A 16,276-nucleotide genomic window follows, 5' to 3' on the forward strand; every position below is an offset into this window, starting at 1 on the left:
ATGGTTGAGTCAGAGAATAATAATCAATTGTTTTTTTATTCTGTGGTTATAACTCATGGTGATTCCCCACATTCCCCATACATATGTAGTCTGTTCTGTTCTAACTCGATGGTTCTGTTTCAGTCTTAGTCAGTGTCAGTACAAATGCAACCCAAGAAACTATTCTGTTCTGTGGTTTGGGTTCTGCTGGTTTATACATACTTCTTCTTCTTGTACTTGGCTGGTGTGAGTCTTCACCGCATCCACTTAGCCCTCCATCTTCTACGATCTTGCCTTTCCATTAACGAAAGTACAAGCTGAACGAACAGATACATACTGCAAATCAATGACGTATAATCTGCAAATTATGAATTACTTTTCAATTTAGCCACATTTTTAAAAATCTGAACACTCTCTACTAATGTCAAATGTCAGAGTTTAAGCATAGCATAATCTCACATAATCTGTCAAAAATTAAATTCAATGTGACGAAGTAGGAGGTATGTATTAAAATATAATTTTTTAAATGTTGAATTGAATATGTAGAAACAAATAATGTTTAGAATTGAATAACATAACATATCATTTGTAGGATTCTTGCGCTGAAACTTTTACTTGGAATTATATCAACCTTTATTTTTTTGTGAACATGGATGCACCGAAAACTTCTGATATTGTTCTTCTCTCTGGTAATTCTCATCCAGAATTGGCGAATTTAATCCATAGACGATTAGGGGTAAAATCTAGCGGATGCGCTGTCTATCATAAATCTAATCGTGAGTCAATGGTCCAAATAAATGATTCTATTAGAGGAAAAGATGTATATATAATTCAAACAGGAGCAAAGTGAGTATTGAAGGTTTCCAATCGATCCATTAATTATCCAAGGTATCAATTATCTACACTTAAATTTTCTACGGCTAAACATATTAATAAAGCATGTTTGTTAATAGTATTAACAGATTTTCACACTTTTGTAGAGATGTTAACAACAACATAATGGAGCTGCTTATAATGGCATATGCTTGTAAAACTTCATCAGCAAAATCTATTGTTGGAGTGATTCCTTATCTACCATACAGTAAACAGTGCAAGATGAGGAAGAGAGGTAGTATCGTCACAAAATTGTTAGCTCAAATGATGTGCAATTCTGGGTTAACACATATTATAACAATGGACCTACATCAAAAGGAAATCCAAGGATTTTTCGATTGCCCAGTAGATAACTTGAGAGCAAGTCCTTTTCTTCTTCAGTATATTCAAGAAAGTGTAAGTTTCATGTATTTTATATATCAGTAGAATTATGGCCATCAGTAAAACAAGATGTTTTAGATCAATTTGGAAAACATTCATATTGCATCAATTAAAATTTCGTGGTCTTAGTGGTATTGTCTTTGGAAGCTAGCCCATTTGCCATATTTCCTGGGTTAACTAAAGCCAATTTTTTTTAAATTTACGTATTCTGTATACTACATCTGTACACATGTTCTAATGATTTAATATTATTGAAATAATCTTATTATTGTCCATTATTGAAATAATATTAAATTGGGGAATCATGCCGATAGGCACAAAGGAATACTTAATTTATACATTTACTTTTATTCTCAACATGTGCTCAAACAATGCATTGTAAAGTGAATCATTAATGTCCTCAGTCATTAAAATTTGTAGTAGATTATAGGATTTGTTTAAATTTTTATATCTTGTCAACACATTGGTTAGCACACTTACATCAGTAGCTATATTCTTACAACCCAATATCATATGCTCAATACTTCCCATTACTCTGCTTGGACAATTTGGGTGTCTATCAATTTTAATTTAAACAGCTTTGAGGGACTTAAGGCACAATAAAATCAAAATCTATATAAATGGCTTATTAATGGCAGACAACAACCCAAGTCACATTCGGACTTTGTGTAGGAGATGAAAAAAACCTTTTGAGAGTTTATCTGAACATTTTCACTAAAATTGAAGTTTGAAGTTAATAGATTATACCTAATGTAAGAATTTATTAAAAACAAAAGCATTCTAAATCATTACTATACTCTTTAAATAAACATTTTTAAAATGGATTTAGTTTTAGTAATGAAATGTCAGGTTTCAAAACAAAAGTATTTATTACTAAACAATTTTAATATCATACAGTTTATTTTGTGACTTCCTTGGATTTTTTCTTAGCTGCTGATATTTGAATAATATTTTCATAAAATAGTTTGAACGGTTCCTCCACCCATTGAAGAGGTGTGGTCAAATTTTCTTTTTTGGCCTCTAGTATTCGAATTGGGTCTTTATATGTCTTTTGAGTTGGCATTTTAACTGTGACATTGCTTGTTTTTGGAATGGAAATATTGAAGGTACTCCATATAGTACCATTAATGTATCACTAGCTTGAATACTGCTTGGAGCATCAACGCTGTAGACAAAATGATGCAATTTGGAAATTGAGAACTAAATTTGTTGGTCCCTTGTTAACTTCTGTGTCTCAGTTTATGCACATGCAGACTTATAATACCTAGGCAAACAGCCTTTAAAATTTATAATACTTTCCCTTTTAATTTCACAGGTCCTGAATATGTTTTGGGCACTTGCGGTAACAATGATCTCCGTGTACTTATGGATGTCATAAACTCAGTGAAATTTTCTGAGGTTTCTTTAAATAACCCCAAAAACACAGTCATGGGGAAAAATTGGAAATTTTTTCTGTTAAGCTTTTACTATCTGGAAAATTACTAGGAATTAATAAGTAATTTCTTAATAAGTAACACTCTGTTTTAAACAATGTATGTATATCATATATAATAGGTTGATATTATTTTAAATGTAAATTGAATATGCTTTAATTAAACTTTTTATATTAGATCCATAAAATGAATCATACGAAGTATGGAGAGCCATGTTAATAGTATGTAAACAAAGTTTGTCAAAACACCGGACCTGTGTTGCTGGCAGTGAATAGATTAATGTCTGAGATTTTTTTTTTATTATATTTATTTATTGCAACAGTAGAACCGTTTACAATAAAATACAACAAATAGTAAAAAGTAAAGATCATGTACAATAAACATCAAAAAAATTTGTACATTAAAAAAAACAGTATATCAAATCACAAAAGTTAAAAAAATATATAACATATCTACTTAGATTAATAATTAGAATTCTTAAGTTGCCTTTTGAAGGCATTAATATTTGAGCAGAAAGGACCCAATAGGAGGTCATTGCAAGAGCTGAGCATTCTCTACAAGGGAAAATGACAATGATAATCAGTCTTATGAAAAGGAATATAAAAGAATGCAATGTGTCGAGTTCTATGTATTGTGTTTAAGTATACATTGGCTAATAACGAGGGACAATTAATAACGTTGTTTAGAATTTTAAACAAAAATAACATATCAGTTGCGGTTCTTCAATGAAGCAATGTTAAATTGAGACATTATTATAGAATAATCTATGAAATAATTTTCATTATTTTTTATATTAATATGTGCTTTAAAAGCTTAAAATCTTAGAAACTTCCTCTGAACGCTCTCCAATACATCAATGTATACTTGATGAAATGGGGACCAAATAACAGAGCAGTATTCAAGACTTGAGCGTACCAGAGAGCAATACAGTAATTTGAATACAATAGGTGAGAGATCATGACTGTTATGATAATTAAAACCAAGATTACGAAATCCTGTTTCCTTAATTTTAAGAAAATGGCTTCTAAATGTCAATGCACCATCCAATAATACACCCAAATCTCTGATCTCAGGAACTGAATTCAAGAGTACATCATTAAGAACATATCTAGTAGCTATAAAATTATTTATATGACCAAATAAAATACAAGGACTTTTAGTTGGATTTAAGCTTAAATCATTTTGTTTTGACCATAAACATATATTATTTACCTCATCTTGCAGGATATCTCTATCCGATTTATCATGTATACAACGAAATAACTTAAGATCATCAGCAAATAGCAGGAAGTGTGAGTTTTTGATAGCCTTACCAATATCATTATTTGAACAAGTTAAAAAACAAGAGACCACAATGAGACCTTTGTGGTACACCGGAATAACAATGGAATTCTTTTGAAATATAATTGTTAATACAAACTTGCTGTGTACATCCCATCAGAAAACTTTTAATCCAATTAACAATGGGGTCACCAAAGCCAGATGCATGAAGTTTGTGGACCAAAAGATTATGATTAACCTGGTCAAAGGCCTTTAAGAAATCAGTGTAAACACTGTCGACCTGAATTTTATTCTCAAATGCAACCAACAAGTATTGTTGGTAATTGACAAGGTTTGTTACTGTTGACTTCCTGTTAGAAAATCCAAGTTGTTCTTCAATAATTATGTTTCTGCAAGCCCAGGTAAGATTAATTGATACCAATTTATCAAGAAGTTTCGGGATTGCTGATTGAATAGTTATACCTCCATAATTGTTAACACACTCACGATTGCCAGATTTATAGATAGGTGTAAGAAAACTATTTTTCCAATATTGTGGAAATACAGATGATGACAATGATAAATTGAAAATTTGTTGTAAAGGTTTACAAAGGGAAAAAATACAGTTCTTAATAAGTGCTGCAGGTATACCATCAGGCCCTGAAGAATATGTAGTTTTTAAACTCATAATCCCCTCGAAAACATCAGTCAGACTAAACTTCAGAATCTGGAAATCCACACTATAATCCAATTTAAAATTAGGTACATTATACTCACTATCATTATATGTACCTGAAAAATAACTGGCAAATAGATTGACTATTTCATCACCATTCTGAGCTATTACATCCCCACCTTTATTAGACATTACATTAGGATAAGCACTAGACCCACATGTAGTACTAACATATCTCCAAAAAGAGTGGGGATTACTTGAAAGATTTGCTTGAATATTCACTAAATAGTTCTTATAACATACTACTTGTAATGATTTACATCTTTCCCTTAACACCGAAAATTCCTCACATGAGTTGCCTGATGCTTTAAAATACCTGTGAGCTATTTTTTTCTGTATGACAAGCTCAATTAATTCTCGCGAAAACCAAACTGGAAAGTTTAATGGACTTAATGGTTTTAATGGGTTCCAAGGAATTGAGGCTAAATATTCATTTAAAACTTGATAATTACATTTTTTAAAATCATGATAGAAGACATCATATTTAAGAAACGAATTTAAATTGGCTGTGTGTAACAATATAGTATAAGCTGAATGATGTTGCGAAGTATTCAATAGAATATCAGTTGAAATCGACACAACTGCATTCCTCTGAGTACAGAAAACTAGATCTAAAAATTTATTATTAAGGTTAGGCAAAGCATTTACTTGTGACATATTTTGAAAATTGTAGCAAGTACAAATAATATTTGCTGGAGAGTGATGCGGACACTCAACTGTAACACTGTAACATTTTTTGCGCTTCCAATATTCTTGAGTTAAATTAATTACATGTAACATTTGGATTTTTTCTATTAGATTACTGTTTTTCTCAACACTGTACTTAAAAATTTTGAAGCCACAATTATTAATCTTTGATAATTAGTTGGGTTTTCTGCAGCTTCAGAATATATAAGCACTCAAGCCCCTAAATATAGCGACTTATTTACTACCTGATATGATACAATACCAGACTTGAAGCTTGATGATAAAAAATAGCTGCATTATCTAATATAGATCTTATATATGATCTGAATAATAATAGTGCAATATTTGGGTCTGATCCCTAGGAGGTTTTACAGGTTTTAATTGTTTAAAAGGATTATTTGGTTCTTCCAAATTGAAACATGGTGGATTGATACACAGGTTATTAACAAATTATATCATCTTATTCTTACTGTTACTGGCTGCCAAATTGTTTAATTCTTCTATTCTTACTGTTAAAGATAGTTCAAACACTCCTGGCCATGGAGCTGCGCGAAGGCGGAGTCAAATTCACGTAAAGGCAGAAAAGTTCTATTGTAAGCGGAATTATACAGTGCATAGTACAATGCGTTTCGCATGGAAGTGGGGACTAAACTAAATTTTGTCTACTGCACCGTGGTCAGGAGTGCTTGCACTATCTCTACTGGCTGCTAAATGGTTTATCTACACTATCAAAACACTGACATCACTTATACTAACATATTTTTTAATTTGGTTTGACATATACAGAATAAAGATTGATTTTTTTATCGTTTGCAAAACATGTTGGTAAACCAAAATTCTATCATTTGTCTAAAGGAGTCAGATCGGCAGTAGGGGTGTTAAGTTTCTATATAAGAGCAAAACAATTGAAGTTGTCAACAAATTCATATACCTAGGGGTCACCCTGACCACATCACTTTTTAAAGCATTGGTTGATACAACAGTGAAAGAGCAAAAGATGCAATTGGCAATTTAATATATTCAATGGCTAAAACCATGCATTCTTGGACATCTTGTGTGCAAATTTTCGATTTGTTAGTTCAAAGCCTTATTATGAACTGTGCACCCATTTGGGGAATGAGATATGCTGACTTTTTAAGTTTTACATCTTTGTATCAATACATCTGATTATGCTGTTAGATTAGAAGAAGGAAGAGTCTAAATTTCTTTCAATATTTTCAGGCTTACTTTATATTGGCTCATCAAGCTAACATAAATGTGTGATTTAGGCCTTCATCTTATTTCATGAACATCAGCTTCTTCAACTTACTTCAGTAAATAAGAACATATACTGGGTCTCACAAATTAAGCAATATTTTCAAATATTAATTTATGAATTCTCTTGGAAGGGAAACATTTCTAATTGGCTGTTAAAATACAAGAAAAGCATGTTAAAAAAATATATGGATATGCTTCATCAAAAAGACATGCAATAAGTATCCCTATTAACATTCTCAACTATTTACGAACGTTTATCCATAGATACCACAGTAAAGCAATATCTAAAATTTCAAATTCCCATAAAATACATTCATACTATGACACAACTTAAAACATCTAATCACTATTATGTTAAAATTCACCTATAATGGGATAGCAAATCATATTCAACTATCTGAAATTTGTCCTATATGCAACACAAGCAAGTTGAAAACTCCTGAATATTTACTATTTGAATATTCCATTTACAGTTCAATGAAGCCGGTTAGTATGACCCCTCTTAACAATTATACGGACCATATTGGTAGTCTTAATTATGTCACTATAACATCTGTAAAAGCAATTTCAATGTATATTTGGAATATTCTAAAACTTAGATTTTTCTCATAAGATAACTGAAATGGAGAAAACTCTCCATTTCAGTTAGTGATAGTGCTTATCTGTTTGTTGTCTGTGTGGAGACATTTGGCTTTGAACTAACTTGAAAACTGAACTGAAACGTCACAAATTGTACGTAAAATCTGAAAACGTCCCCAAGCGTCTTTTTTTACCTATCTCTTTTCGATGCACTGAGTCTAGAGTGTTCATAAAAATAACATGTGTCTTTACTTAATAACAGTTGGTAGCTAGTTTGTCGTTAGTTTCATGTGTGGAAGACAATGATGGTAGTTAAAAAGTATGTGTTTATATTGCCAGGTATTAATGACGCACGGGTAAAGAACCATGGAGTCAACTGTATATGAAGGTATTGCGATATAGACAAAGAGAACAATGAAACACAGAAATATCAAACTACCGTTTTTCTATGTATTTGGGTGATTTGGATTTGACAAGATAAATCAATTTGATTGTTCTGTGCACAGTTTTATTTGTATCTTATTTATTGTGTTGCATGTGTTGTATTATAATATCATTTAAAGATTCCAGATTATCGTAATTCAGTAATAGTAGCAAGAAATCCAGCTGCTACTGGTAAGGCCACTTCATATGCTGAACGTCTTCGTCTTGGTATAGCTGTTATTCATGGAGAACAGAAAGAGTCTGATTCTGATGAAGTAGATGGAAGATATTCCCCACCTACCTTACCAAGATCACGTACTATGGATGCAGGAGTAGGTGTACCTGTACATATTGCTAAGGAAAAACCTCCGATAAATGTAGTGGGTGATGTAGGAGGGCGAATAGCTATCATGGTGGTGAGTTACAGTTATACATTAACATGATTATAATATTGTTTCGTAATTAAACTAACTTAATTCTTAATACTGTTCTTAATTTTTAGGATGACTTAATAGATGATGTCCAATCTTTTGTAGCAGCTGCTGAAGTTCTTAAAGAACGTGGGGCCTATAAGATATATGTTTTGGCAACCCATGGTCTCCTTTCGTCTGATGCTCCACGTCTAATAGAAGATTCACCAATTGATGAGGTAAATTAACCACCAAAAACTCGCATAGTTGTTATTCAATTTTTTAATTTGTAGGTAATCATTATTTTCTTCCCCTTTATCCATATGGAAGTTCTTAAATTTCTTATATTTCTGTTGTTGCATCAGTCTACCAATTATTATATTATGTCGGTCAATAAGTCCCGGGCTTAACCATAAGATGGCGACCCTAATAAAGAATACACGTAACATTTAGGTAGTGTCAACCTTCCAAAGCATACTGTCAAAATTTCCTGACATGCAGATTATTATTTACCGAGTTCCAGTGCTTGAAGTGATGCCACATTTGTTGAATTTTTATAAACAATGAATCCTAAGCAAATTCTTGTTGATTTATTACTGTTATGACTCTGCTCCATCAATTACAACCATTAAACGATTGTTTACTGAATTCAAACGCGGCTTACCGACAGCAACAATGCTCAGCGCTCTGAAAGGCCAAATGTGGCAGTTACTCCCGAAAGCATAAAAAAATGTTGAAAATTATTACGGAAAACCGCAAAGTACAGTTGCAAGAGATAACTGACACTCTAATCAAAGGGTAACGTTTTCACTATTATACACGAACATTTTTGAATGAATGAGCAGTTTTACAAATAAGTGCCGCGTTTTCTCACACCAGAGCAAAAACAACAACGAATTGACGAGTCTCGGAGCTGTTTGTACATACATGTTTAATCGGAATAAGTCTGAGTTTTGTCTGCGACTCTGCGTCGGTTTGTTACAATGGATGAAACATGGATTCATCCGTGTGAATTCCACCCGATTCCATTTGAATGAAAATAATCAGAGAAAGCCGTCCAAAGCGACCAAGGCACAAAAAACGCTATGGCCTCTGTATTTTGCGGCCCGCAAGGAATTATTTTCATTGCCTATTTGAAATATGGAGAAACAATCAACAGCGACTACTAAATTATTTTTGGAGCGTTTGAAGACCGAGATCGCAAAAAAATGGCCTCATTTGTTGAAGAAAAACGGGATGTGGCATTCCGAGAGTGACCGGTGGGGGGAAGTATAGATTTCTGATCGTCTAAGCACGAAGCGATGGTTTTTAATTTATTGTATTTTATGCTATTCTATTTTCGATTCGATATTCGATTAGATTCGACTTGATTCAATTCAACTCGACTTGATTCGACTCGACTCGATTTAATTCGATAGATTCGACTTGACTCGATTTGATTCGATTCGATATTTGATTCCATTTAATTCGATTTGATGCGATATTTGATTCTCTTCGATTCGCTATTTGATTTATTCGATTCGATATTCGACCCGACTCGATTCCATTCGATTCGATATTCAATTCGGTTCGATATTTGATTCGATTCGATATTTAGTTCGATTCGATATTCGATTTGACTCGACTTCATTCTCGATTCGATATTTGAGTCAATTCGATTGGATATTCGAGTCGATTCGGTTCAATTTTATTTTATTTTAGCGCGAAGTATGTGGTCGCGCAATCTATCGTTACATCTGGTTTTATTTCGGTCCGTAGCCCGCGATAAGAAAGCAATGCTTCCAAAAATTGTTGTTTCACGAAAACAATGCACCATTTCACAAGTCGATGAAAACGATGGCAAATAAAAATTGACGAATTGGTCTTGGCCCACATCTGGTCCTCACCGACTACCACGTATTATTGTAGATCTTATATGAATTAGATTTCGTCTCGACATCACAGTCAATCAGTAATGTATTTAAAATTGGTTCTGTCTACTTATATCTTTCAAAATGTAGTTTCTCTCTTCTGGAGTGACCTATGTAGGCATTAAAATAACCTTGTTCTATATGTTGGTATAATTTAAACTCTGTGTCTATTCACACCCAACATTTATTTAATGCTGTTATTTTTCAGTATTTCCCTTTTTAAATGCATTAGCTAACGCTATAAATTACCGCTGTAAACCATTTACACTTTCTAGGTTCCTAAACACTAGTAAAATGTATGTATATATATATACACTCATGAACAAAATTTTCCAATTTTTTTTGTAGTGATTATTATTTCAAAATAATTTTAGATTACTGATGTTACTCATATTGTAAGCTGATGTACTCAGTTGGTTTGAAATATTTTGACGTTTATTCAACGTTTACTGTCATCCGTTCATTTTATCATAAAAAACCTTCTTCACGTAAAGTAAAAACTAAAGTAATTCGGTTATTTTTAGTTAAATTTATTAAGTTTAATTAAATGTTGTTTTGATTTAACTAGGTTTAAAACAAGTATGCCACCAATTGGACACTGTGATGAAGCCCAAGCAGCACTGATTGTAAATTTGTACGAGGAAGGATATACACAAAAAGGTATCACACGACGTCTCAGAAGGTAATCTACAGTTTCGAATACCTTAAAAAGGTACCACGAGCCATGAAATTGTCAAGGACGCCCTAGGTGCACAACCGCAATTATTGACCGTTTTTTGGTTCTTAATTCTACACGATATCGATGCACCTCGGAAATGAGCTACTAAATGTTAGACAAGTTAATGTGAGTTCAAAAACAGTTAGACAAAGATTAAATGAAGAAAACTTAAAGTCTAGACGCCTTGCCAAAGTTCCACGTCTTCTTCAAAATCATAAAGCTCGTCGTTTGACATTTGCAAGAACACATATTTAGTGGAATATCGACAACTGGAAAAATGTTCTTTTAACTGATGTCACCAGAATCCTATTATGGAAGCCAGATGTTCGAAACTACGTCTACAGAAGAGTTGGAGAACCATTTGCCACCTGCAATCTCGCCCAGACCGATAGTTTTGGAGGTGGTGGCATAAAGCTTTGAGTAGGTATTAGTTGGGAGGGACGCATCACACTTGTGGAAGTGATTGGACGGATGACTGGTGACTCTTACGTTCAAAACATCCTACAAGATCATGTTTTGCCATATGTGGGTTACATTGGATATGACAGATTCGTGTTAATGCACGATAATGTCCGACCACATGCCGCTGCCATAGTGAGTAATTATCTTCATGAGGTCCAAATTCGAAGATTGAATTGTTCACCATTTAGCCCGGATTTAAATCCAATAGAGCACATGTGGAATCAGCTAAAACGCCGCATACGACAAAGAAATCCCGTTTAAAATACGATAGATCAGCTTCGGCTTACTTCCATTGCTTGCTTGATATCATTCATTCAATAGAATGAATGGAATGTAATTCCCCAAGGGTATGGTCAAAATTTACTTGTAAGCATGCCGAGAAGGATACAAGCAGTAATAAGAGCTAGAGAGAAAATACTTGTTACTGATCATTAACTTGTTTCAGTTAAAAGACTCGTTTAAGCAATTTGAATTATCATTTAAGTTTAGGATAACATAACCTTATTAACCTAACAGTAAGCATTATTTTTTTCGCAATTTTCTCCATATAAAAACATAAAATTGTTCATTAAGTTCATGAGTGTATATATACAGATATATATATATATATATATATATATATATATATATATATATATATATATATATATATATATATATATATATATATATATATATATATATATATATATATATATATATATATATAAAATTATATAAACTTCTTTTTTAGGTGGTAGTCACAAACACAATTCCCCACGAGCTGCAGAAAATGCAGTGTCATAAGATTAAAACTGTGGATATATCAATATTGCTCTCCGAAGCCATTAGAAGAATTCACAACAAGGAATCCATGTCATATCTATTTAAGAATGTTACATTGGAAGACTAAATCTTCATATATTGAACAAAAAATTCGGTATTATTGATTTTTTAGCAATATAGTATGCAATTAATATAAAATAAAAACCAATTTATTTCATCACTAACTCAGAATTAACAAAACTAGTAAATGATATCCACAAAGTTAGTTCTCCAACAATGGTTATGTAAAAATTATATTTTATTTATTTAACATCAGAAATATCGCCAAGATAAGACCGAAACCAGAAAACAGTAGTTAAGCCATGAAATAAGCTGTTACAGAAAATACCTGATGTTTGTGCAAATGAAACATGATATAAATATTAAAGAGAATTTCAGAGCATTAAAGATTAAACTTGTATAATTTAAGATATCGTATATATTGGTTTTTATTTAGTATGAAGTGCATATTCAAATTTATATATAAGAGCTTAAATTCATTTAGGAGGACATTGTTGACATAAAAAATAATCATTGATCATTAAACAGGGCAAAATAATTTGTAGAAAATAAAAACTAGATCCTTCACAAATCTGATTTGGTCGTATAAATATGGATTTAATCATAAAAAATTTGGAGATTGTTATTTAGAATTGTGCTCCTCTGAGTGTTGTCTGACAAAACTTACCTACCTTGCAATCTGCTGCTCGTATAACTTCTTCCAAACCTAGCCCAGTCCATTATCTGATGTTTCTCATTCCTTTGCCGCTTGGCCTTTCTATTTTACCTTTTATAATTAATTGGGGATGTAATATTTTCTTGTTTTTATCACTGATACGAGTTCCTCTTTATTTAATTGCTGAAACTTTTGCTGTCAAGGTTTTTCCTGAATTTGAAAGGTATTTTCTTGATTTGGCGATAAACTCACATCGCGAAGACTTTACTTCTTTACGCTCAAGTGACTTGTTCTGCTGAATAGTATTTTTGCATACCGTTTCGAAATCCAAACTAATTATTTCCTGTTTCTTTTTCACATATTTTATTTACCGTCTTGTGAAGTATCTTTAATGACGTTTTAAGAATCTGACCCATAAAAACTGTTCTAATATATACTAAACTTTATTGAGTTGTACATTATACATTGATTCTATCACTTAATCAGTTATCAAAATTTTTATTGATATATAAATATATGAATAACTTTAAACAGCGAGGTTAAATAAGAACGAAGATATATATTTAATATCACAAAAATAGACAAAAAATATGTACCTACGACAAGGAGTCAGTATCATATATGCTTATAATATGCAATGTGTAAGAGCGTAGGGGCAAAATTTCGGGCCAATGCTTTTTAAATGCATTCATTTTTTTTTTTTCGAATCCTGAGAAAACTAACAAATGTTTTTGAAAAATTTAAACGCATAATAAAAGATTACATTATTACCGAGGGCCGAAAGTCCCTTAGAATAAACAAAAAGTTTTTTTTGAATGAGATATTTGAAATTAAAAATCACACTAAATTTTCTCTTCTTTTTCACCTCTGTAACTTATTAAAATCAACATTATAGAAGTTTTCAGTGACTTTCGGCCCTCAGTAATAACGTATTCTTTCATTATGCGTTTAAATTTTTCAAAAATACTGATTAGTTTACTCAGGATTCGAAAAAAATGAATGCATTTAAAAAGCATTGGCCCGAAAATTTTGCGCCTACGCTCTTAAACTCTGGAACTGAACCAGACACTCTATCAGATTTGGGCGAGGCAAGTCTAGATGTAATAACACTTCTACACAAATTTAATTTAATTTTACTATTACATTGACTTGCATTTATTTCTTAGACTTTATGAAATGCTTTTTCGAAATCCACAAAACAACTAAAAATCTATTCTCTAATCAAACATTGTGTGTGTGTTTTCTAGTCCCAAATACATTCCAAATTCCGAACTTTCGTCTCTATTGCGATAAATGTAGATATTAGTCAGTCTGAAGGAATCATTTATATATGTTCTCTAATATGAAATACAAATAGATACAAAGGATACCCTGTTCCTTTTTGCCAATGGGTATGCTTAATTTACTTGCCTCTTCATTTGCTTATCATTTTACAGCCGCATAAGCATTACTCCTTTGTTGGATATTTAAACTATCGTTTTTTGATTTAGTATATCAATATTTACCTTTAAATGCCGAAATTCAGTCAAGCTTTTTCGATTGTTTTTATAAATTTAGTTAAGAACAAGCAATTACTTCATTCATCAAAATTGCTACGCTTTTGGTACATATTTATGGCTCCTACAAACATTTCATGAATTGTATAATTGTCCCATTAGTTGTAGCATTTATTGATGTTTATTTTTATAGTTTATTCTTTAATGTCAAACTAAAATTTTTAATTTTTTTTGCATTTTTTGTTTGTAATAGTGATATTTTCCTCAATAATTTAATAGTATACCGAATTTTATTTTTAGTATTAGAAGTGTGTATTATATTTTACCTATAGTATGTTTGTAAGACTGCTGGTTTTATAATCTTAAGAATAAGTAAAAAAATTATCTTATCTGGAGTTTTCTTTGTAAATATTTATTCTTTTTCGAAAGAACTCATGAGTCACTGTAGCTACTACCTGTAACTAATACAAATAAATGGCATTGATTTAACTGTGCTAGACACCAAGAGATAATAGGAAAATGCAGGAGAACAGCACAAATTCAGTAAGTACATTTTTCTAAAAGGCTCTGGTACAAAGACGGCTCTAAAATATCAGAAAGAATTGGGATGAAAGTGTACGGGTTTATAACTAAATACTTAAAAAACCGCGTCAAATTTATATCTGAAACAGCAGTAAAATGAAAATATGGGGTGCAGGAGCATTTGGCTGTACTTTGCACCATGTTCATATCATAGTCATACTCACAGTATCATCCGAAGTTAAAGAATTTTCTGAAGAAAGATCGATACTTGTATTTGAACCACTTTCGTCCATATTAGCTTCGACACCAGATACATCTGAACTTAATAAATAATCATCACTACTCATTTTTACCATCCAGTTATACTGGAAGGAAAAGTACAGGGCAAAAGATCAGTAGGAAGAAGCCAGAACTCGTGGCTGAAAGACCTGAGGAGATGGTTCGACCGCTCATCCGCAGAGATCTTTCGCGCAGCAGTTTCCAAAACTACAATTGCCATTTGGATCGCCAACCTTCGAAAGGAGACGGCGCAATGAGAAGAAGACTACTCATTTTGCAGTCGATAAAAGAATTAAAAAACTATAAAAATAACTAACGCAATGCAAGAGACGAATAAACATGCCACTTATCTGCCTTCCAAACGCACTAAACTTGACTAACCTTGGCCTTGACTAAACATTCCAGCCGGCGGTCGATCGTAGAAAGTTTAAAATTAGAAACGAAAAAACAAGTGGGGGGGCCCGTTATTTAGCACTAGAGGAGTTAAAACGCGTAGGCGCATTATATATCGTACAAATATTTTAAGCACGAGTTAACTCGGTTATGCGGAAATAGTAACGAAGTTTAATACCGAGTTAACTCGAGTGAGTACGTTAAGCGGTTTAATTTATTAGCTTCCATATTTCGTTTAATAAAAATGTTTTAGTTAGCCGAAATGAGTGTTTCATTTGCATATTAATCTCGGTAGCATTTTACTCATGAAATTTAAGAATATTGTAGGCTACTGCTAGCAAAACAATGCCAAATATATAATCACTTTCGGTAATCCGGACACTTTTGGTAATCCGACATCCCTTAGGTCCCATACCTGTCGGATTATCAAGGGACAACTGAAGTTACAATTTAATATAATATCACCGTATACTAGAGGGATACTGCAAAAAAAAGAATCATATAGTTAAATTATCTATTAATTCAATAATTTATAAAATATTGACAGTGATTTCCGAGGAAATTATTTTTTATATTAGGCATAAATACAGAGTTGTAAGTCCAAGAAATGAAGGTGAGCCCATACATTTTACAACACAACATATTTTGACTATTCTATAATATCTACCACAGTTTATAGAGACAGCGGGTAGACGATTTTTATTTGAAAATGGTCAAACACCATTAGCAATTTAGCAAAACAAAATGAAAGATCCTAATGAAGATTAGAGGGGGCTTAATCAACTTAATATTTTAGTTGCAATTTTTTGTGACCTTTTGGAATTTTAATGTCGATGAATTAGGATGCAATAAAACAGAAAATAAATAAACTATTCATTTTATCATATTTGAAATTTGGCTAGGCGGATTCTTAAAACACGAGAATGCGAAAGTCACTATAAATTGGGAGAAGTTTTAAAGAGAAGATATATCGTCGGCCGACTGAGTTGAAGAGTACT

General features: G+C 32.1%; 1 protein-coding gene across 1 annotated transcript; it reads left to right on the forward strand.

The window, feature by feature from the left end:
- The first annotated feature begins 390 nt into the window (after positions 1-390).
- Positions 391-16,274, forward strand: LOC140437303 (phosphoribosyl pyrophosphate synthase-associated protein 2). The gene is made up of 6 exons (XM_072526746.1): positions 391-479; positions 572-825; positions 960-1,248; positions 7,749-8,024; positions 8,111-8,257; positions 11,842-16,274. Exons 2-6 carry the CDS (start codon positions 629-631, stop codon positions 11,998-12,000), a joined length of 1,068 nt encoding a protein of 355 aa, XP_072382847.1. The 5' UTR covers positions 391-479; positions 572-628; the 3' UTR covers positions 12,001-16,274.
- The last annotated feature ends 2 nt before the right edge of the window (positions 16,275-16,276 follow it).

The sequence above is a fragment of the Diabrotica undecimpunctata genome, chromosome 3 (genome assembly GCF_040954645.1).
Source record: "Diabrotica undecimpunctata isolate CICGRU chromosome 3, icDiaUnde3, whole genome shotgun sequence".
In the NCBI taxonomy this organism is placed as follows: Eukaryota; Metazoa; Arthropoda; class Insecta; order Coleoptera; family Chrysomelidae; genus Diabrotica; species Diabrotica undecimpunctata.

Coding starts and splice junctions, on each gene's coding strand:
- LOC140437303 (XM_072526746.1), top strand. CDS start 629: ATGGATGCACCGAAAACTTCTGATATTGTTCTTCTCTCTGGTAATTCT. Junction 826..959: donor ATAATTCAAACAGGAGCAAA/GTGAGTATTGAA, acceptor ACACTTTTGTAG/AGATGTTAACAACAACATAA. Junction 1,249..7,748: donor TTCAGTATATTCAAGAAAGT/GTAAGTTTCATG, acceptor TATCATTTAAAG/ATTCCAGATTATCGTAATTC.